At 47.1% G+C, this 22,257-nt stretch overlaps 1 protein-coding gene across 5 annotated transcripts in view; it reads left to right on the plus strand.

The window, feature by feature from the left end:
• TEAD1 (TEA domain transcription factor 1) overlaps positions 1–22,257 on the plus strand; it is a 260,054-nt gene that overhangs the window by 64,356 nt on the left and 173,441 nt on the right. For all 5 annotated transcript variants that reach the window (XM_082683206.1, XM_082683207.1, XM_082683203.1 and 2 more), the window contains one exon: positions 20,332–20,587. In XM_082683206.1, coding sequence (XP_082539332.1) covers positions 20,431–20,587 — 157 coding nt within the window. In that variant the 5' untranslated portion in view covers positions 20,332–20,430. The remainder of the gene's footprint in view (positions 1–20,331; positions 20,588–22,257) is intronic.

Here is a 22,257-nt window from a genome sequence, read left to right on the forward strand (position 1 = left end):
ACCTGATTTCTTTGCTTAGAAGTCCCATTTTATCTGTCTGTCTACCTCTCTGTGTACCTACCTACTTCCCTATAATTGTAATTGTGGTAAAATGCACATAGCAAAAATTTACTGTCTTCCCCATTTTTAAGCGTGCAGCTCTGGACCTTAAGGACATTCACTTGGTTCTGCCGCCATCATTGTTCCCCGTCTCCAAAAACAGTTACGTTTTTGTGGGCAACTGAAACCCCGTGGCTATGACGCTGCGCGGGAGCTCCACGGAAGGCCTTGTTGAAGAGGTGGCGGTTGAATTAGCCTCTGAAGTGTGTGTGGGTGCCTTCTAGGTGGCTGAGGGGGGAAAGATGTTTTGGATAAGACGTACCGGCGGAGCACCTGGTGGGCAACTTGTCTCCACAGTCCGGGTTGGTTCTTATCACTGTAGACTCCAAGGTTAGTCTGTGTTCAGATCTTGGCTTTGCCACCAGTCTGAGCGAGGTCGAGTTTCCTCATTTCAAAATGGGAGTCATGATAGTACTTTCCCTATAGGATTGTTATAAGGAGTAAATGAATGGCCATATAAAGTGTATCTAGTGGGGCCAGCTCCAGAATCCACACTCCGTAAGTGTTCTACTGTGATTGCTGCCAGAAAGGTAAGGGGGACATCAAGCCCTCAGGTCTCCCTGAAGCACACGATCATCTGTGTGTCTGTGTTTGAAGCTTGTGAGTAGACATAGAGAGTGGAGATGGGCTTCTTCTGGTGGGTCCTGATGATAGAGAGGATTCAAGTATCCCCACACGTGTGACCTCTAAAGCTTCCCTTTTGCATTCATGCGCTTGAATGTCTCAATTTAAATTTTCTTAAAAAAAAATTGGAGCCCTTTCTTAAAAATTACAGAAACAATAGAAGATGAAAAAAAGGTATAAGACAAAACCTGTAATGTCAGCCTCCTAAGAGAATAACTCTTTTAAAAAAATTTCAATTGCTTTATTTCTGTAGATACGGGCATAAAACTAAATTACAGATATACACTTACACAGTTTCATGTCTACGTAATACATATAAATATATTTTAAATAATATGTCTGAATACATCTGTGCATACAGTTTCACATATACTTACATGTATACATACAAATGTATATTTAAAAATATATAATTTTGTATTTTGCTTTAAAAAATCCGGATTCTTTGAGAAGCTTTCCCTAATGTTTCGGTCTGTTCTTTTTCATTTTTTTCTTATAAATGGAGACAGATTTCCTTTGCATTCACATACTGTGAATTTCTTAGTTATTCTGGTGTTCATGGTATTAGGGGTGATTCTGGAGTGTATCTTTGTGATTCGAATGCTTTTCTTCATGGAATTCTCTTCTCAGTAGATTTCTAGGGTGAGGATTACTAAGTCTGAGGATGTAAGCCTTTGAGGCTCTTGTTAAGTATAGCCATTTGGACCTTCACCCACAGCAGCACTGGCATATTCCTTGGGTCCTGTTCACTGCACATGTGCCCACCGTCTCTACACATTTGCTGATGAAGAGCCCTAAAGTCACGGATTCAGCTTGCTTGATTTTGTCCTTTCCCTCTTCTTGCCAAGGGGCAAAGTCCTGTACTTACTCTCCCGTGGGACTTGTTCATTCATCCCCTTTTCTGGTTTTGTTCTTAATACATTCTAACACAAATTTGAATTGCTTATTTACTCTAAGTATCATCTTTGTGTTGGCGAAAACCTGAGGTGCAGGGAGTTTATTCTAACACAAATTTGAATTGTTTATGTACTGTAAGTATCATCTTTGTGTTGGCAAAACCTGAGGTGCAGGGAGTTTATTCTAATACAAATTTGAATTGTTTATTTACTGTAAGTATCATCTTTGTGTTGGCGAAAAGCTGAGGTGCAGGGAGTTTATAAAGAGAAGGGCCAGAATGCCCCCCGCCCCCCCCCCCCCCCGCGCTGCAGAAGGTAGGAGGTCTGCAGCCTCCCAGGTGTGTTCTGGGAGAGAGAAGGATACGAGCTCGCCATGTGCCAGCTCTGCCGGGCTCCCTGGGATGGGTGTCTGGACTCTCCGACGGCCTTGCTTTTCAAGTTGCCTTTGTTGTGAGAAAAATTGAGCCGCTCTAACAGTGTGCTAGCTTCATTCCTGGGGGTCTCCTACACTTCCTGTGTTCTAAGCACCCAGGACAGAGCCGGCATATAGCAGGCAGTTTGTTTTCATCTGTCATGCATCAGAGGTCAGATTGCATCTTCCCACTCCAGTTCCCGAGACCCTGTTATGAGATCTCTCAGCTGCTCCTTGCTTGCCTCCAACGAGGGGAGGTTCAATGTGTCACAGAAACAGACGTTGGGCTCAAGGTGAGATGGGTCTGGGTTTGAAGATCTCTGTTTGACAAGTGGATAAATGACTTAGTGTTTGTAAACTTCATTTTCTTCATTATGTGAATAACAGGTATAATAATATTACATCCTTACTTAGGAGAGTTTTGATGAGGATGAGGAGAAATGGTAAAAGCAAAGTCTTGATCCTTGTACCTCACACACAGTAGTGTTAAGTAAATCTTAGCTGTGATTATTATCTTCAGTTACTACTACAAGGTATTTCCTTATACTTTTCCTGCTGTATTTGGTATTGGGAGTCAAAAATAGCTCCCACCAGTGACCTGAAATTTGGCATATATTCTTCTGCAGTGGAGACCTGGATGGACATGGTCTTTGAGCTGATTCCACTGTGGGTCACCATCCCAGCAGCTTGGAGAAACACCCGAGCTGGCTGGGCTGGGCGGGGCTGTAATGCATCCAGGTTAGCTCCTTTTTGGTTTTCAAAGTCTGATTTACAGGCTTCTGGTGTGGTGTTCTTCCCTTTCCTGGCTGGTGTTCTGTCCTGGCATCCGCAGAAGAAGAGAGACGAAAACGTTCAGAGGAAATGAAATTCTGTCCACTTGCTAGTTATCTGTTCCCTTACACAGAAAATAATTCAGCTTAGCAAAGAGAGATGAGGTAGAGATGGTGCTCCCAGTAGCATAGCAGTGCCCCCAGCTCCAGAAGGTCACGTTTACTGGTGTTCGAGGTAATCCAGTGCCAGGGCAACGGGCGAACAGGTTAGACTGTACTTGACTCTTCTACTTCCTTCTTCATTTTAGCATTTTTATATTTTTGCTTTAGTGTCCTGCGAATTATAGTTGATGATCTGAGAGTTCCTTAAAGTCTCATGTGATTTAAGCAGATAGCTTTGCTCCTTGGGGACCCAGTCTCACGGGTGTTAGAGCCCAGCGTATGGATCTTATGCTTATAATGTCCATCTTTGTCTAACCCAACTCCCTGGGCTTGGGAGAGAATAACTTAGTGGGAACAGCTCTCTGCTAGGCATCTTGGTAAGTGCTTCTAATTAATTATCCATTTCAGTTTAAAATATTAGGGAACTTAATGAATTTAAGAAACAGTGCTGAAGTGATGATTCGGTTTTTTAACCAGTAGTCTCTGAGGAGCTGGTTGGCAGAGAGGATGAACAAAGTTTTAAAAGCAAATCTTGAGATGTAGGTTGTCCGTGAACAGGAGGGACATTTCAGACGTTTACTGAACCATACAGACATCAACCCAAGGGAAACCCCTGGAGGCCCCTGGTGTGCCAGGTACTAACCTTTACTCTAATAGGGAGGAGGCTGGGGCTCTGGGAGGAGGGTGGGAGCCAGGGGGACAGGGGCATATTTACTGGGCTTGTGCCACTGACTCTTCAACTCGTGTGAACGAATTTCAGTATGTTGAACAACCAGTGTGGCCGTACCAGCGGGGAGCTGTGGATGATGCCAGTAGCATCCGAATCACCATTGACCCGTGTTCAGAGGTGTGAGATGCGTCCTTTGCTTGTGGTATTCTCTGCCCCATTGCCCAGGGGACTTCTGCTATGCTGGCCTGATGATCATCCCCCGATATGTGCTTGGAAAGCGTCGCATTAGAACTTACGCTTGTCTATTTGGAAAATGCCAAAACACCTTCCTTTCTTTAGAAAACACTACAGTGTGACAGGCAGTCCCTGACTTCGAGGGTCCCCAGTCTGCACCAGTGGCTTCAGTTTCTTTCTGGACCTTGTGGACACCAGGAGTCTGTCCTTAGGAGATGATTACAAGGATGTTTGCTGTCACTGAACGGTTGGGCAGGATAAACATGTGCACACGTGGGGAAATAGTCAAAATAGCAGATATCCATGCCGTGAAATATGATACCTCTTAAAAACCACAAATGCAAAGACTATTTTGGGACTCTGGGTAATGCTGAATGTGAGATGTTAGAACAGAACCCCAAAACTATAGGGAGTAACAATAATAAATAGTATCAGTAAGAATAATGGTATTAGTGCTAGAAAGTAATCAGAAAGCATGGTCCGCACTGCCTGTGGTTTGGTGGAGGACCGTGAGTACAGTGCCTGTCCTCCTGTGTATGTTTCTGTAGGTTCCACTCTGGTGGTCCTCTGTGGCTATGAGCTTCACATTTAGAAGTGTTCCTTGGGCATGGTGTTCTTAAAATCCAGTTTAAGGGTTTTAAAAATGAAAGTATAACCAGCGGCTGAGTTATGCTGAATTCAGACTTGGGGAAACACATGCAGAGCTTGTGTCGATCGCCTGCGAAGGAAGCTGCTGACTTGGTGGGTTAAAAATAAGAGCTGAGGGGCCCCTGGGTGGCTCAGTGGGTTGAGCCGCTGCCTTCGGCTCAGGTCATGATCTCAGGGTCCTGGGATCGAGTCCCACATCGGGCTCTCTGCTCAGCAGGGAGCCTGCTTCCTCCTCTCTCTCTCTGCCTGCCTCTCTGCCTACTTGTGATCTCTCTCTGTCAAATAAAAAAAAAAAAAAAAAAAAAAAAAGAGCCGAGGTCAGCCTCCTCAGGCCCAGGAGGCGTCCCTGGCTCCTCCAGGATTCTAGAGGGTGAGGGCCCTGAGGGGCCTGCATGGGCTCAGGGAAGAGCTCTCCTTGGCTTCTCATTAATGTCCCTCCCTGAGCCACGCGCTGCTCTGCTGGCTAACCTTGTCCGAAGGTTACCCGTGGCTCGGCTAATTTTAAACCCTGTCGGCCAGCACGGTGGCGTGGCATCGCACTGCGGAGACACACGAACAGCTCCCTGGGAGACACAGCTGGGGAAAGATGAGCCGCACCTCCAGGGTTTTCTCCTTCTCCTGTAAGTGACCAGGCACACTGAACAGGCTGAGAGAGCTGGGCTAATAAGGAGAGATTTTATGGTGGTTTTTTTTTTTTTTTTTTTAAGAAAAAAAGTCAGGATTAAAGATCTTTTAGCAGTGGCAGTGCCATTGATAATTGCATGGTGTGATGTGTCCTGTATGAACTGTGTGAATTCTGACAGCCCAAGGAGGAGCATGCACATGGGATCCTCTCTTCCAGGAATTAGGCCATTTTTAAAGACAGGATGAAACTGCTGGTAATTTCACTGTTGATGTGTGTGCTTCTCCACTTGCAGAACTCAGAGTCTGCTGGTAGGTAATAGGTTCCTTCTCTGAAGTTTTTATTGATGGGATCAGGAGAGGATTATTTCTTAAAAGTTAAAAGAAATGAAACGCAGAATCTGCCTGTCTGCATGTTTAGCAGCTGGTCTGGTCGTCACTAAGATCATCATTTGAAAGTCCCCTGCTGCCTTCCCCTTTAAGAAATTGCAGTAGAGTCTTTTTTTTTTTTTTTAAAGAAACTTTTAAAAGAAGATTGCAGAGAATCTGTTTTTTTTTTTCTTCCCCTCATTTGGGATTTCTTGTTCTTTCTTTGTTTTTTTCTTCTTCCTTCCTTCCTTCCTTCCTTCCTTTTTCTTTCTTTCTAAATCTGTCTCCCTTTCAACACCTCCAGGGAATCTAACCTGCCGTGTTATCAGTGGGAAACCGAATGGGAACCAAATCCAGTCTCGGGGTTTACCTGCCCAGCCAGAGAAGGGCATTTCTTGGAGCTGGGTCTCTACCCACCCTCTTATTAAAACAATTGCTAGGAGCCCATTAAAGAGGCCTGGTCTGCGGAGTACACCCAGATGAAAGAACAGTGGCTGGAGAATCAATAACCTGTTAACTGGCTGCAGTGATTGAAGTTAACTTTGTTTGAAGTCCGTGGGCTGGGTTAGCCCACATCAAGCCGCCGGGGTTCCTGCACGAGGGTAGCGCGGGAGTGACCTTTGATTTCATTTTAGGAAAAAGAAAAAAAAATGTGTGAGTGCTTTTTATTAGCCTTTTCTTTCTTGAAGGTCTGCCTCTCCTTCAGCTGAGCTAATGAGCTCTGTCATGTTTGAATTTAGTTTGGAGAAAATTAAAGCTGAGTAATATCAGGGACTTGTTGAATGGGAATACTTGTTAGAACCTTCATTGACCCAAATCTGACTTTTATAAAATAATCAAACTAAATAAGCAAGCTACAAAAAAAGCCAAACCAAAACAAAACAACCCCCCCCCCCCCCATCTTCCTCTCTGGCCTTAAAAATGATGTTTTTAAAAACACGTTCAAAGCAGTTAAGTATAATATAAATATAAGCTACTCTGGGGGCGGGGCACTAAATGAATGAGTTATTGTAGAGGCTATAGTGGTAACGTTAAGAGCGTAGTTGTGAATTTAAAGTATATTTCTTAAACCCCAGTTCCTCTTAGACTCAGACTCGAATGTCTAGTTTTTCCTCCTGGGCTTCTCTTTTCTGCACTTGGCCGGTTCGCTGACTGTGCAGGCCCGCTGTGATTTTGTGGTAACCTGACACGTTGGCCAGCCTCCTGCTGCCCCCAGGCCCCAGGGGGAGGACTGGCTGTGAGCTGCAGAGGCTGTGGCCCATGTCTCCGGGTGGTGGTGGTAGGGGGGGCTGTGGCTGGGGACCGGGGTGGGGATGCCACAGACCAGGGAATGTGTATATCATCACTTAAGACCTCGGATGGTGGCTCATTAGGTAACAGGCCGGACCTTGAAGAGGGGCCCACAGAGTTGATGTTGAGCCTAGAGGCCAGCTAGTTAAGGGTGTTTGGAGATTAGAGGAAGGTTTTCAAGCCAGTGACTCTTTAATTTTGTTCTGTGGGTTTGGTCTAGAGTGTGCCTGAGGCCATCTTTGTGATTCCTTCGACAAGGATGAATATCTTAATATATTGTCATAAACTTGTATTAATATTTTATGTTAAACTAAATCAGACAATTATTTATGGAGCTGAGGTGGGGAAAAGGTACAGAAATGAATGGTCCAAAGCCCCTGCCTTCTGAAAACTTGCAATGTAGCAGGAAAGGCGTAGCAAGTAGGAAAACTTGCAATGTAGCAGAAAAAGCAGTAATTAGTAATTATAGCTGTACACATTTGTTCAGCAATTATTTTGAGGGCCTATAATGTTTCAGGCACAGTTCTAAGATGTGTGTGCACTCACCCACTCATCTATAAGCGTACAGATAATGGTAAAAAATGCACGTAATTACTGCTAATAATTGAAACACCTGTACTTGACACGGATCATCTAGTAGTCTTTTTATTTTTTTATTTTTATTTTTAGTGTTTTAAAGGTTTTTTTTTTTTTTTTTAATTTATTTGACAGACAGATCACAAGTAGGCAGAGAGGCAGGCAGAGAGAGAGGAGGAAGCAGGCTCCCCACTGAGCAGAGAGCCCGATGCAGAGCTCGATCCTAGGACCCTGGGATCATGACCAGAGCTGAAAGCAGAGGCTTAACACACTGAGCCACCCAGGTGCCCCATCTCATAGTCTTTATAACAAGTAGTAATTATTAATTCTCATTTGCACCAAAGTGGGAGGGTTACACTGAGACATAGCTAATAAGTGGGGAACTAAAAATTCAAACTCTTTGGTATTCCAGAACCCTAGATAGCATACACACACACACACACACACACACACACACACATTTCATGGCTTTGCCATATAGGCTCTGCAGATTTAGGGCATAGTCCCTGAAGCTGTAGGGATACCCGCAAAGAAGAACAGGTAGCAAACACTTTTTGAAGTTCCAGCAACTTGTCTGGTATTGAGGGATGTTCTAGGACTGCTAGGGAACTTACTGACAAGCTGGGAGACTGTTTCTTATGAGGACTCAGTGGTGAGGCATGCACGTGTGGTGTTAGAAGTTTGTTTGAGGTGCTGCGGGGACACGGAAGTGACATCTCTGGGTGGAGGAAGCTGCTCAGGCTTCCCAGAGAGAGGTTGGTGGTGTTGGTCTTGAAAGGACAGATAGATATTTGTTGGGCAGAGCGGCTGATGAGGGGAGCATCTGAGCAGAGGGACCTAGGCGGCTGAAGGGTGAAGCAGGCAGCCTGCTGTGTCTGGGTGCCGTGGAGTGGTCACGTGGTTGGCATGCAGGGGACTGGACAGGCGTCTGAGAACAGGCTGCAGTTAGGTGGTCAAGGCCATGGGTGCCCCTGGCAGCCAGTTGGGTCCTGTAGTGGGTGGGGATCTGCTGGAAGATTTTAAGGAGCAGATGATAAAAGTCATAATTGCATTTTAGGAAGACTCTTCTGGCCAAAGAAGAGCACTAGGGAGACTTGCCAAAAATACCTCTCCTGGGGACTCTGATTCACACTTTTAGCATCAGAGCTGGGATACTTTCAAGAGGCCACCCATGTCACCCAGCCTCCATCCAGAGCTGGGAACTGGGCAGGACTTGGTTGTGGGGTGTGGTGGTGGTGTGGGGACACTGGCGACTGCCCAGCTCTGAGAAGGGTGGAAGGTCCCACCTGGGAGCCAGGGGTAGAGTCCTTAGGGGTGGAGGGGCATGGAGAGGCGTGGAAGGGCATGCGGCTGAGGGATGGGGGGTCAAGTGGACATTCTCGGGATTGAGTTGCATCGGAAGGGCTGGGTGGAGCCTGGGTGCTGCTCCAGCCAGGTTCCCTGAGTAGCAGAATCTCTCCAAGGGCACTATATGAATTGGGTCTCCATACCCAGGACCTCGGAAATCCTTTTTGGTTTTCCATGAATGCTTTCAGGGAAGGATCCTCAGTGCAGAGAAGCGGCTTTGAAGGTGTCACTGCCAAGTGTGTCTAGTGTGTGGGTTTGGGGTTGTTTGGTGTCCTTTTGGGCCTGTTTGGCCTTCAAGTTGAGTCAAGTCAGTAGAACTAATGGGGAATCAACACCAGGAAAATCCACAAAGGGAGAGCCCGGGCAAGAGCGAGCGCATCGGTGGGATTCCACAGGGGGAATCGGCATGGATTCCAGTTGGATGAGTGAGAGATGGATTGAAGGTTTGGCCTTCCTTGTTCTTCTCCTGAGGTTAGCAGATTGTGTTGGAGACCCCTCTGAAGAGGCTCCCTGTGTGTGTGTGTGTATGTGTGTGTGTGTGTTGGAGAGCTGTGGAAATGTCAATGGAATCAAGTTGTGGCCTTTTGCCTTTCTTTCTTGATACTGGGACTCTTTGCTGGTGCAGTGGGAGGGCGAGAGAGGAGTCTGGTGGTCTGCCCTCCTCCAGAGCACTCTAGGCCCTGCCGAAGTGAAGGCACAGAGAGGCCTGATTCCCGAAGTGGGTACCTCAGCCTTCCCGAAGGTTCTTCTCTTTGCCTAGGGGTCTTGCCTCACTGTGTGCCTCCCAAGTGTTTGTGGCCTGCTTAGAGCTGATGCTGTATACATAGTAGGTGCTCATATGTTTGTTTATGTATTTATTTGGGCAGGAATGGCTCATTGTCTAAAGGGGGAAACAATACTCTCTTACCCTGGCCAGTTCCTAGCCAAAGTGCTGAGATGCATGCTCTCCCTGAAGTTGAACTGGGTATAAATTTGGAGGAGTGGGCTGGGGGCTAGGGTGAGAGGCTCTTATTTGTCTCTGAATTTGCATCCCTCCCAATGGAAGACCTGTTTTGCAACTGCTCTGTCGCTGTGTCTTCATTAAATGGCACGTTGCATTTCTGAAGAGTCAGGACTCCATGACAGCCGTAACACTGGAAACAAGTGGATATTCGGGAACAAGCAGGGTCTGTTCTGGGTCAGCTTACACGCTTGCACGTGTCGCTGTTGGCCTGGGTTAACTTGTGGGCAGTTCTTAGACTTCTGTGTCTCCATGAGAGCACAGGGGTCCAGTTTCTGTGCCGGGTTGGGGCTGACTGTGCCATCAGCATGCAGCCATCTTTGGGGACCAGGGGAATAAGGGTGGGTGCTTGAGGTCAAAGGTCAATGAACAGTAATTGAGGAGCTGGGCGACAGGGCGCTGAGTGGAGTTCATCCGGTGGCTCTGGCCTGTGTAAGAAAGCAGCCCGTCTACACCATCTCTAAAACCTGTCTCTGAAGTTGGAATGCTTAGGGTCCTGTCCTGTCGTCATGCGTGACTTTATCTAGAGGACTGCTCTGGCCTTGGACCATGCTGAAAGTGCTTTTGATGAAAACATTCTGATTTCAGATTTATAAAAGTATCTGTCCTTCGTCCTTCCTGCCCCCAGATAGTTGCACACACACCTTCAGGAGCTGCGGGCACGCTCCATGTGTTGCTAGTGTGTGCGTGTCGGCCACGGTGTGAAACAGCCCTGGGCTATTTTTGTGGTGTGGGGTGGCCCGGCCCGTGTGATCTGTCTCCCCACCTGTAGGCTGCTCCTTAAGGGCAGGGAGGACGACACACTTATTTCTCTCCATTTCTCTAGTGCCTAGCACATGGTGGCGGATGGGAGTGGATGATGAGAAAACAGAAATGGTTTCCCTCTTTTTTTTTTTTTTTTAAGATTTTATTTATTTGACAGAGAGAGATCACAAGTAGGCAGGGGGACAGGCAGAGAGAGCGGAGAAGGCAGGCTCCCTGCTGAGCAGAGAGCCTGATGTGGGGCTCGGTCCCAGGACCCTGAGATCATGTCCTGAGCAGCCAAAGGCAGAGGTTTAATCCACTGAACCATCCAGGCACCCCAGTTTCCCTCTTTTGTTTCAGAATAAATTTAAGGCAGCTTGCAAGGCTGTAAAATAGCATAAATGAAAAGTAGGAAACCTCAGGAGAGAAGAAGGGGGTGGAGGTGGAGGTAGGGATCTAACGCGGATTTGGGAATAAAGCCAAATTTGTTGAAAATAACCTCCTTGCTTTCTCCGCGGGGCCTGACAGTGTGGCTTAGAGCACTTGGTGGCCAGTGAGTAAAGCCAGGGCCTAGTGGGTTGACCACAGGTTAAAAAAAAACAAAAAACGAAAAACAAAAACACATAACGTTGTCTTGTTATCAAACTTTCTTTGGGATCTTTGTAAAGAGCATTCTGATATATGACGAAGGCCATTTTCAAAGTCCTGGAGTAAATCCAGTGACTAATTCAGGGGATGTTTCCTTGTATGCCGATGGCATCGCATAAAAGCATAATTCAGAAAAAGTGAATTATCGAGGGCTCTGGAATAAACTTTCCCTCTGAGGTTACTGTGGAATCAGAAGGGTTAGTTGTGGCCGCTGCTGTGATGCTCCCTTTCATCCAGTCTCCTGATACTACCTGCCACTGTCCGAGGTCCTAGCTTGCAGGCAGGTTTAAGATCATGTTTGGGGGGGGGAGATACTCATGTGTGATTTGCGATGAGGATCGCTGTGCTTGGATACCTTAAAAATGGCCAGACCCAAAAAAGCACTATCCTGATGTTTGGTGGCTGAGAGGCTGAAAAGGAACAAAATGCACTGTGATAAATTATGTCCTTGGTTACCCCAAGGTGACAGGAAAGAGTAGTTTTTTTTCCCTCCTGGACACATCGGAGCCTAGATTTTGGTGGTGGTTCTTCTTTTCCTCCACTTTTTTTTTTTTTTAAAGATTTTATTTATTTACTTTACTTTTCCTCCACTTTTTTTTTTTTTTTTTTTAAGATTTTATTTCTTTACTTCAGGGGAGAGAGAGGGAGTGCTCGAGGGGTGGGGGGAGGCAGAGGAAGATGGAGAGGGAATCTCAGGCAGGCTCCCTGCTGAGGCTCGATCTCATGACCCGGAGCTCATGATCTGAGCTGAAATCAAGAGTCAGGTGCCGAACCATCAGAGCCACCCTGATTGTGGATCTTCTAATGCCAGTGACCACGAGATTCATGTGGGTCTGTTGGGTCGAAAGACAGCATTTAAATGCCAGTGTTCCCAGTCAGAAAACTGGAGCAGAGTTTGGACTTCCCATTTCAGCACTTTGAAATGCCAGCTTGCTTCGGTTGCCCTTGTTGATTGACTGATGACCCAGTCTGAAGTGAGCTATAGATTTACCTAGTGCTTCTGTCCCCTGCATGCTGTGTCAGTAGTCCAGGGTAGACGCAAGCATGGCCAGTGTGAGGGAAGCACCCTAAGTCACAGGAGCTAGAGAAGGTGGCTTGGGACCATTTCTGGGTGTGGACTAGGGAGGACTGTTTCTGATGCCATAGAATCCGACCTCCAGATCAGCCAGAGGAACTACATCTGGGCAGGTCAGCTGTTGGGACTCGGTGTTAGCCCTGAACTAACATATCATTACGTTGGCTGGCAACAAGCTTTGTAACAGAGTGAGTCCCCATGTCTTTTTGTATGAAGGATGACACCCCAGTCATGACCTACAGACTTGCCACCCATACAGCACTCTGACTGTATGAGGCTCCTTTGTAGGCACTCTTCTTCGGCAGGGGATTGAGACGGACCCTTTTGAAATGTTTGTTGTAGGGTTTGGCCAAGTGTAGTGTATGTATTTATCTGTTGTGTTGGTATCTTTGCAAATACAAACTCTCTACTCTTGGTTTTTAAATTTGTACTCATTGTCAGCGAAAATGAGAAGGCATCACAATAATCTGATGGTGAACCTCACTGACTAAGAAAGTAACATTATCCATGACTTAGTGATTAAGGAGTATTCTTTTCATGGTGTTTGTTTTCTTTGTTTTGAATAAGCATTATGATTGGGGAGTCTGTCTTAAATATAGGTTCACTCTATAGACCTGCTAGAATTGAGGGGGGTTAGTTTTGGGCTTTTCTTTGACTGTTATCCTAAGAAAGATCCTGCAGGTTTTCCATTTGAGCCGCCTGAGAGCTACTTAACGCCAACTCTTGTGGCATTTCTTTTTCTCTTAGAGCTGGAAAGAAACTTCTCTTTCTGGCTTTGAAATGTGTTCAGTGGTCTGCCTCCCGGGGGTCTGTGACTGCAGGTCATGACTTCCAGCTCAAGCTTCTTGGATGAGTGCACTGTCTGGGTATCAGTCTTCTCTTGGGAATGGTCAGATTGGATAGCCTGTCTGGACCTGAGTCTGTGGCCTAGTTCTTTGGCAGGTGTCTTCCCGATGAAAGAGAGCAGTGATTATTACCTTGACTTGCGGTGATGGTGGCAGAAAGAAGAGGCAGAGATTTCTGTTCTGAGTGGCTAACAGATTCCTTAAGGGGGTGGGGAAGGTGATTCCCCTAAAGGCTGGTAATACAGAGCTGCGTAGCATGAAATCAGTCAGAGCCTTTTTTTTTTTTTTAAAGGATTTTTATTTATTTATTTGACAGAGAGAGATCACAAGTAGGCAGAGAGGCAGGCAGAGAGAGAGGAGGAAGCAGGCTCACCGCTGAGCAGAGAGCCAGATGTGGGGCTCGATCCCAGGACCCTGGGATCGTGACTTGAGCCGAAGGCAGAGGCCTTAACCCACTAAGCCACGCAGGCGCCCCAAGTCAGAGCCTTTCTTGAACTGTCACCTGGGCAAGTTCTTAGTGCTGATGGAGCAGGAGTATTCATCAGGGAATCTCAGGAGGGTGCTCAGCACCCGGGTCTTGGTGATGAGGTGTTGGCTTGTGGTTGGATCCTGTTGATATGGAATTGATTTTTGGAAAATGAGAAGGAGTAATTATCCACTCCTTTCTGCTGAAATTAGAACCTGTTGGCAGTTGGAATTTATGACACCAAGGCTCACTGACTGCTACTAGCTTGATGGCAGACGTGGCCTCAGTTCTCAGTGTTGGCGTTCCCTGAACATTCTGCGCTGACTGTGCCTTACATTCTGCAGTCCCATTTCTCTGGAGGCTGCCTCCCAAATCCAGGCAGTCGGTCCTGTATTTCTCAGGCTGGTCGTAGGCAGGTTTGGCTCGTGTCTGAAATGATAGGGAACTAGTAACTTGTCCCACTTTACATATGCAAAAGCAATGAACCATCATTAGTGCCTGACATTCCTCCCAACTACCCAGGGAGGTGAGTCAGTATCATCACTATTCATTAGGAATTAATTAGACTGTGCTTGAGGGTGTCAGTTGTAGATTGAGCTGAAGTTCAGCGCTGCCTACATTCTCTCCCTTTGAAATCCAGCCTCCAGCTCACTGTCCAGTGAGAGTGTATTTGAGTCTGCTGATCCCATGGATGGTGCATTCTAGCTGACAAAAAATGACTCCTGGATTCAAATTTTGGTTAGTATATGACTTTGGCAACTTATTTAGGTGTTTACCTCATAAGGTAGAAAAAATACCCAGTGGGAGTGGTGCAATGATTAAAGATGCTTTCCGTGAAAGCTTCTGGCTTTATGCTGGAAACATGGTTTATTTGGAGAAGGTTGAATATGGATTTGATGTACTAGTTCACTTTGGAAGTAAAGCATCGTTGCCCTAGTGTTTTTATTGGAGGGCAGCTTTTTTCTTACAAGAAAAGTTTGGCTTTCATTAAGATCAGAGTGACCTTAGAGCCATCAAATGTGTGGTTGAGTTGTCTACTACAAATACTGTTTCAACCATGTGATTGTTTCTTTAAATGGCTCATACTGTTGCTATGTTCACATTCTTCTGAGCTTGCAGAAACCTTCCTTAGCTTTCCGTTTAGTGTCATGACCTATGTTGCCTTATTCATTCACCTGCTCCCTCAAATTTGCTTTGTTACCATTTTTTGCCTCTTCACATTTCTTCCTTGGCCACCACTTTGGCTTCTGGCCTTCATACCCTGACCACTTTGCTTCCCTTATAGCCTGCGTACAGCTTTTCTTACAGCTGTCATCTTCTGATGCTGTTTTATCTAGGGGCCACTAGAAAAAAGAGAGAAGACAAAATATTGTATCTCAAAAATTACCATTCCATTCAAAATAATGTATGTTTGTCGAAGTAGAAACTTAGCTCCTAGAGTGCCCAAACCATGTTTATGTCTTTTTCTTTAAAAGATTTATTTGAGAGAGAGAGGGCGTGTGAGCATGTATGCGTGGCGCATGGGGTGGGGAAGGCAGAGGGGGAGAGAGAGAGAGAGAGAGAGGGAATTTCCAGCAGACTCCTGGCCGAGTGAGGAGCCTGACACAGGGCTCAATGCCATGACCCTAGATCATGACGCGAACTGAAAGCAAGAGTCGACTTGATTAGCTGATTGAGCCACCCAGGTGCCCCCATAATTGTGTTTTTAACACAGAAAGACTGTTGGTTGTAATTGTGATTACTAAATTAAAAAATTGGATTAGATAGCCAGCGCTTGGTTATTCAAACTCTGCCAGGCTTACGTCTGTCCGCTTATGTCTTTCTAATTTGGTAATCTTCTTTGGGGATCTTCTCATTAGAACCTTGACCAGAGTCAGGGCGAGGGATGGGAAAGGGGCTGAAACGCTTGCCCTTCTCAGGGGAAGCTTGGGTGGTAAGTTCACGCGCATCGATGTCAGAGAACGTTCAGGTCATCTGGTTGTTGGTTTGTTCTTTCACCGAATATGGTTCCAGGGACTCTGCCAGCACTGGGGATGCTGTGGTCCTTGCCCTCAATGAGATTGGGGTACAGATGGGGTGCAGTAACAAATCACCTTACTAAGCTTTATTGTAGGTAGAGTGTATGGGAAAGCAAGGTGACGATGAATGACTTAGTTGGCCTCCTTCAGTGTTAATGATGGAAACTGAGGCACGTAGGAGTCTATAAGTGTTGTGTGGTCCTGGGCTACTCAGGTAGAGACAGAGTCCTAATGCCTAGTCCAGCCCTTTTCTGAATGTCTCATAGACTGTGAGACATTGGCTAAAAGAATCTGTATGGATTTTTTGTGACCCTCATGTTCAGTGGCGTTTCATTAATCATGAGGTTAGTTAAAACTCACCCTTTTATTTGAGAGCTCTTAAATCACCTATAAGTGGGTGAGATGCTTACATTATGAGAGACCCACAGGAATTAAGTTGAAGGGAGCAGCAGATTCCTGTGCCCTGTGTCACACCCCTTGTGAGTACATCCCTTGCATGGAGTTGGTGTCAGAAGCACCTACGTTGGACTGTCTCGGCCCCTTCTTCCCCCAGACTTTTATATCCGAGTGTGTATTGGACAAATACACATATGTCATTTCTCTGTAATCACGTCACCTCTCTTCAGGTGTCAGTGGGTAATTGTGAAAGAGTGATCCATTTAGGGATTCTAGCTGTGAGGGCAGTTAGGAATGTTTGGGTCACTGGTAACATTTCTTTCTGGAATTTATTATAGTGTAGCAAAGGAGGATTTTAGGGGAAAAATGAGCCTTTGGAAATGCATTAATGATGGAAACGGAAACACCCAGGGACTAATGATACACAGTATATCTTGTTGGATCTCTGTGGCAGTCCTGTGAGGGGAGAGTCCCTCTATCCCTTAGTGACTTTCCTGTGTTGGAATCGAATTGAGTTTATCTCCCTCTATAAGTTAAAACCTGAGGTTCTGCGAGATTCCCTAATTTAGCCTGGGTGTCAAGGCTGGTGAGTGAGCCGGGTTTGGAAGCCAAGTCAAGTTGAGTCTTGACACCACATGCTATGTTCACTGCCCCCAATACTCTGTTTCTTCTTCATGCACTGCATCAAGTGTAAGTTGACTCCCTTGCTCATAGGATGTATGAGGAGGTATGGACCTTAGCTCTGCACAGATGTTCTGTGCCCGCCTCGTTCAGTTAGCCCTTATTATTGGTAACAAGCAGGTGCTTGTTGCTCTCTACGTTCTGAAGCCTGGTAGATTGGGTGGTAATTTACCCATTACACATGTGTTTAGGATATTCCTAATGTGTGGCCTTTACTCTGAGAGTCACTGGGTACATGTTTCCAGGATGAGGTGGATTTTGAACTGGGCTGAAAGGGATAGAATGAGTGCCAGATCGGTTATTTTGGTATCTAGTATGGGGAGCATTTCTCAGCCAGCCCCAGTCTTGTGATCGGAAACTCTCTGCCCATACAGGACCTCATCTTACAATTGGGTTGTAAAACCGAGGGCATGTGTGACTCTGAGGATTATGTGTGTGGCAGCGTCTGGGGCTCTGTGCTGGCCCTTGTCCACAGTTGGTAATCCCATCCTGCTGGGCTCCAGCTGACCAGCTCGCAAGAGCCTGGACACAGAGTTCTCCCCTTTGCAGGAAATGAATAAAAACATGAGCGTGTTTACAACAGTGCCTATACTTACTGAGTGGATGGATCCAGCGGCACTCGGGTGGCTCAGTCAGTTGGACATCTGCCTTCAGATCTGGTCATGATTTCAGTCTCGGGATCAAGCCCTGCATCGGGCTCCCAGCTTAGCAGAGATCCTGCTTCTCTCTCTGCCCCTCACCCTTCTTGTGCTCTCTCTCTCTCTCTCTCTCACACACACACACACACACACACACACTCCCCCACTCTCAAATAAATAAAATCTTTAAAAAAATAAAAAGGATGAATAAGTTAATGCTCACTAATACTGCATTCCCTAACCAAGGACTGGTGATTTTTAGCTGTAGAGTAATTTGAAAGGGTTGTTTGCAGCACTCTATAGAGTGTCTGTCATGAAGGCACAGCACCCCTTGTGGAAGTTCAGCTAGCTGGACATTTTTCCATATGTTGAGTCAGAATCTTTTCTGGAACTTCTCTAGAATGGGTTTACACCCTCCTCTGTGGCAACTCTCAGTGGTTGTTCAATGTCTGGAGACACTAAGCTTGGCAGTTAATGATTCAGAAAGATCTTACTAGCTTGGAGTCAAGGCCTAAGGGTAAAAGTAATGGAATTTAATGGGAATAAATATAAACTCGGGTTTTTAGCTCCTAAGACAGTTGCACAAGAGAGGAATTTCAGGAACAGCACTGAGGAGCTTGGAGGTTTTATAGATCCTAGGTCCCTCTCTGAGTGTCCTTTATGGAGGGTTGTGGATCAACTGGGATACATTTATGAGCACTGGGCAGAGAAATGATGTGACTTCTCTCTAGTCTGGATCACAATCTGGGGCTGTTCCTGTCATACCTGAATGGGTGTGTGGGGGTTGGATTTGCTCCCACAAGGGATGGATAGACTTTCAAGGGATGGATAGTTGGAAGTTAACCAGGACGTGGGTGTTAGCCTCCTAGACAGAAGGATTAAAGCATGCCGGTACGAGGGAGATGGTGCTGGGGAGGTAGTGGGTTCCTTGCCGCTGGTCATGTTCCAGCATAGGCCGTATGACCAACTGATGGGAGAGGAATAAGGCATGTCAAGCATAGGGTCAGGGGTTGCTGGTGTGTTCTGGCCTGGGGACTGAGGATCTTCCTTCCCTGGGAGTGTTCTTAGGCAAATAGAGATCCCACCATTCCTCAGCTGGCCTTCATTGCCCAGGACTGTGTCCCTCTGCTGTCGTGGTTGCATGCTGGGCACATCACTGTTCATCCTACAGTGTGGCTCCCTGCAGTGAGTTCATACTGCTGAGAGCCTCCCAGAGCTCAGGGACAGGCCTGGGCTTCCATGGGGGCCATTTGTGTTGTTTTGTTCTGTATTTGGGTCAGGTAGGGAGGCAGAAGATGGATTACCCACTGCCTCAAAGCATTTGCTCATCCTCTCATATTTTCTCCAAGAAACTGCTTTGGAGGCAGACCAGACTGTAGGGTAGAATAGTACAGTTCAGCTTGAATTTTTAGGAGGCTCCTAATTCCGCCCCCCCCAACCCCAATAATAATTTGAGAACTGAAAAGACCCACACTGGAGGCTTGGTGGAGTTCATGGGCAGGTCAATCACAAAACCCTTTCTTGTGGCATAATTGATACCTCTCAACGTTTGGCAGTTTGTAGAGTCCTGTGTTAATGTACATGTGTTGGTAAGGAGTAGTAAATATTTTGCTGACAAGTTCTTTGAATGATGGATCCGTGGCAGCATTTAAAAGGCAGACAACCCGAAGGTTCCTTTTATCCAGGTGCTGCTAGATCCAAAAAGCTGTCAGGGTACGGAGCCAAAAGCACCCACTAGTTACACCATTAATTGTGTAATGTTCTCGGGCCCCCGAGTTTCCGCCGCTGGGATCTGTTGATAGACGCAGCTGGGGGAGTGCAGGTGGGAGGGAAGCAGTTGGGAGAGAGAAGGAGAGAAGACGGGTTGCTTGCTCTCCGGTGACTGTTCTGGAGCCGAGAGAAGTCCCTGGTGCCCGGCAGGCACTTCTCTCCCTCCTACCCACCTCTGTTGTAATGTTGGGTGGACTTGAGGCGGGGAAGCAGGCTAGGATGGTGGTTACACTACACTTTCCCACTCAAGCCCGGAGCCTCCCCATCTTCGATCCATCCCCAGGAGCATTTCTTCTCCCTTTTTGGGGAAGCCTTTGAATCAGTGACCTGATGCTTTTTCAACAAAGGAATATTGATATGTTAGTGTGCAGACTGCAGGGGGTACTGGATTAGATCAGTTTCACGTTGGTGTTTGTGCTGGTGTTTGTGCCGGTTTGACATTTGTTGGGAAAGCTTATCCCATTATGGCCATAGGTTACATGCATAATTTAAGGGGAATAAATCTTTGAGAAAAATTCCTCTCGGTTCTGTAATCTTCAGGGCTACAGAAAAAGAAATGAAAGACTCCCTATGGTTTTCATGTGATCAGAAATTCCAAGTTAGGCTCCCGGGCGGAGGGCCCCGTGTAGGCCTAGAACATTTCTGCCAGTGCGCCGGCCACTTGTCGTCGGTTGCCGGGAAGGCAGAAATGGGGGCAACTGGGTCCCAGCTTCAAGGTTACAGTCTAGAAGTGGGGAGTGGCCAAGTGAAGCGAGCATGTAGAAGAGGACCCCTGCTGCGGAATGCTGTCCGGTAGCAGGTGCAGGGCACCTGGTGTTGCCGTTTCAGTGGGAACGAGTGTTTGTCCCTCCTGCAGCGTGCCGCCATCTTGCATTTCGGTGATCTCATCCACAAATATTGGGCCATTTGACATTTTCAAGTTATTGTGCCCATTGCCACGGCAAGGCAGACATCTTTTGTTTTGCTTCATTTTCTTGGAAACAACTGGTTTTGCCGTGGACATGGAATTACCCTCGCTCCAAGTGCTCCTGGTAGCTAGTAGGCATCTGGTCAGTGTTTCTGTGGGATTCACGGTGAACTTGCAACTCCAGGGGGGCCCCATTCTCACGCCTGTGGAGATGTTCCAGTTTCTGCCTGCTGTTGGATTTCTGTACGCGTGGTTGACGCGGTACGTGAAGAACAAAAGCCACTTGGCTCCCCAAACCCTGTATTCTCCTCTAGGAGCTCTTGTCCAAGCAAAGCTGGAGCCTGAAGAGTAGGTACTGGAATGAGGAAGGGCAGTGTTGTTGGTCATTACCTCCTCCTTACCCTATCTTTTCATTTCTGTCTTAGGTTTATTTTCTTGAAAAGGCTCCAGGCTTCGGCTTGGAAAATCCAACCGCCAAAATTGAGCCCAGCAGCTGGAGCGGCAGTGAGAGCCCTGCCGAAAACATGGAAAGAATGAGCGACTCTGCGGATAAGCCAATCGACAATGACGCAGAAGGGGTCTGGAGCCCTGACATTGAGCAGAGCTTTCAGGAAGCCTTGGCTATCTACCCACCCTGCGGGAGGAGGAAAATCATCTTATCGGATGAAGGCAAGATGTATGGTAAGCAGTCCACGATGTTCTTTTGAGATCCTATGATGTGCTTTTGTGATAAGGAATGGTGGCAGCTAGCCTTCTACTGAGATACATTCGTTGTATTGGGTGGAATGATCTTTGTAGAATTTCAGTTGGCCATCCAAGGGACTGAATCTCAACCAACCGGAAGAGTCAACAAAGGACCATCGGGAAATTGTTCTCTGAGGTTTTCTTCTTCTATACACGCAATAGCATGACAGCAAAGCTCTCAGGGTCCAGGTAGGGATTTAGTTGCAGTGGCATATGCGGACCCATTCTTCAGAGCACATACCCCATCTCAGTAGCTCCTGGTGACTGCTGCCATGTAGAAATGGGGCCCGTATTGACAAATCTCTTCATTTTCCCCTCACTCCCAGGAAGAGCTAGCAGTACAGATACTTATATATGGAATCACTCATTTTTAAAAGCCAGCACTTTTGCTTTTTAAATACAGCCCTATGTCGGCCAGATGAGATGCGTGCGTAGCTTGATCAGACCTCCAGACTCCTATTTTACTGCCTTGTTGCCTGTCTGTAGTTGAGGGGCCAGCCAAGTGGTTCACCCCCAGGCGCTCTCACCAGCCTCCCCTTCTCCGAGAGCATGCCTGGCAGAGTGCTCTAGAGGGAACTTCTGGAGTGCCCCAGAAGATAGGACTGGTCAGCTGAATGGCTCAGGGTGCCCATAAGCAAGCAGTGGTCACCGGCCTGGCGCCTGTGTCCCAGGAGTGAATGTTCCCTGCTCCTCCCCTGAACGCTTCCAGCTGCAGACCTGTACTGCTCTGGCTGCCTCCTTTGGGGAGCAGATGGCAGGTGGTTGCTTGTATGTTCTGCTTGTCTAATGGGGCACATTGAGCCGACAGAGTTTGCCCCGTAGCTGAGTCTAAAGAGATGCAAACAAATAACCAAAACTCAAAGAGGACAGGCTCAGCAACCTTCCTGAGGTTGTTAACTTATTCTGAAAGTGATTTATCTCTAAATAATTTGGAAGGCTTTTCCGTAATCGGGTGTTGTACCTTTAATACCGCGCCTCCTCTCTCCGGGGCCGGAGGGGGGCTGCTGCTGCTCAGGCTAGCACACACAGCCCAGGAGCGAGGAGTGAGCAGATGGTGGTACAGCTGCTCCCAGCTGTGTCCCCCCCCCCGCCCTCCCCCTTTTCCAGCGTGGATGACGTAATGGAAACAAGGGAAATGCTACTTTCCATGGCATTGAGTCTGCGGCCTGTGAGTGTCACACACTCGCAGGGGAGAGAGCCCAGGCCTTCGTTTGTTTTAGGCTCCCGTGTGATCCTCTGGAGCCAGAGAAGCTTCTTCGTGTCCGTGGGTGACATGGACTCAGGGTGACATGTACTCTCCTATGGGCAGAAAGTTACAGGGCCTCTGGTCGTGTGTGTGTGTGTGTGTGTGTGTCTGTCTGTCTGTCTTTGTTGGGTTGCCCTTTCCCAGCCTGGTTATTAGCCTGAGAGGTCTTAACCTCTGTATCTAAAGAGGCACCTGTGCCCCCGCTGCCGCTGCAGCCCCCACTCCTCCCATTTTAAGGGCAGAGGAAAGTACTTTAACCTCTGAGCCTTCTTTGGGGCCAACTTCACTGCTGCTTGCGAAACTGGCTTCAGACCTCTCTACCTGGTACAGCTCCCATTTCTTTGCCCAGCAGTTGTGATCT

The sequence above is a fragment of the Mustela nivalis genome, assembly GCF_964662115.1.
Source record: "Mustela nivalis genome assembly, chromosome: 9".
Lineage (NCBI taxonomy): Eukaryota > Metazoa > Chordata > Mammalia > Carnivora > Mustelidae > Mustela > Mustela nivalis.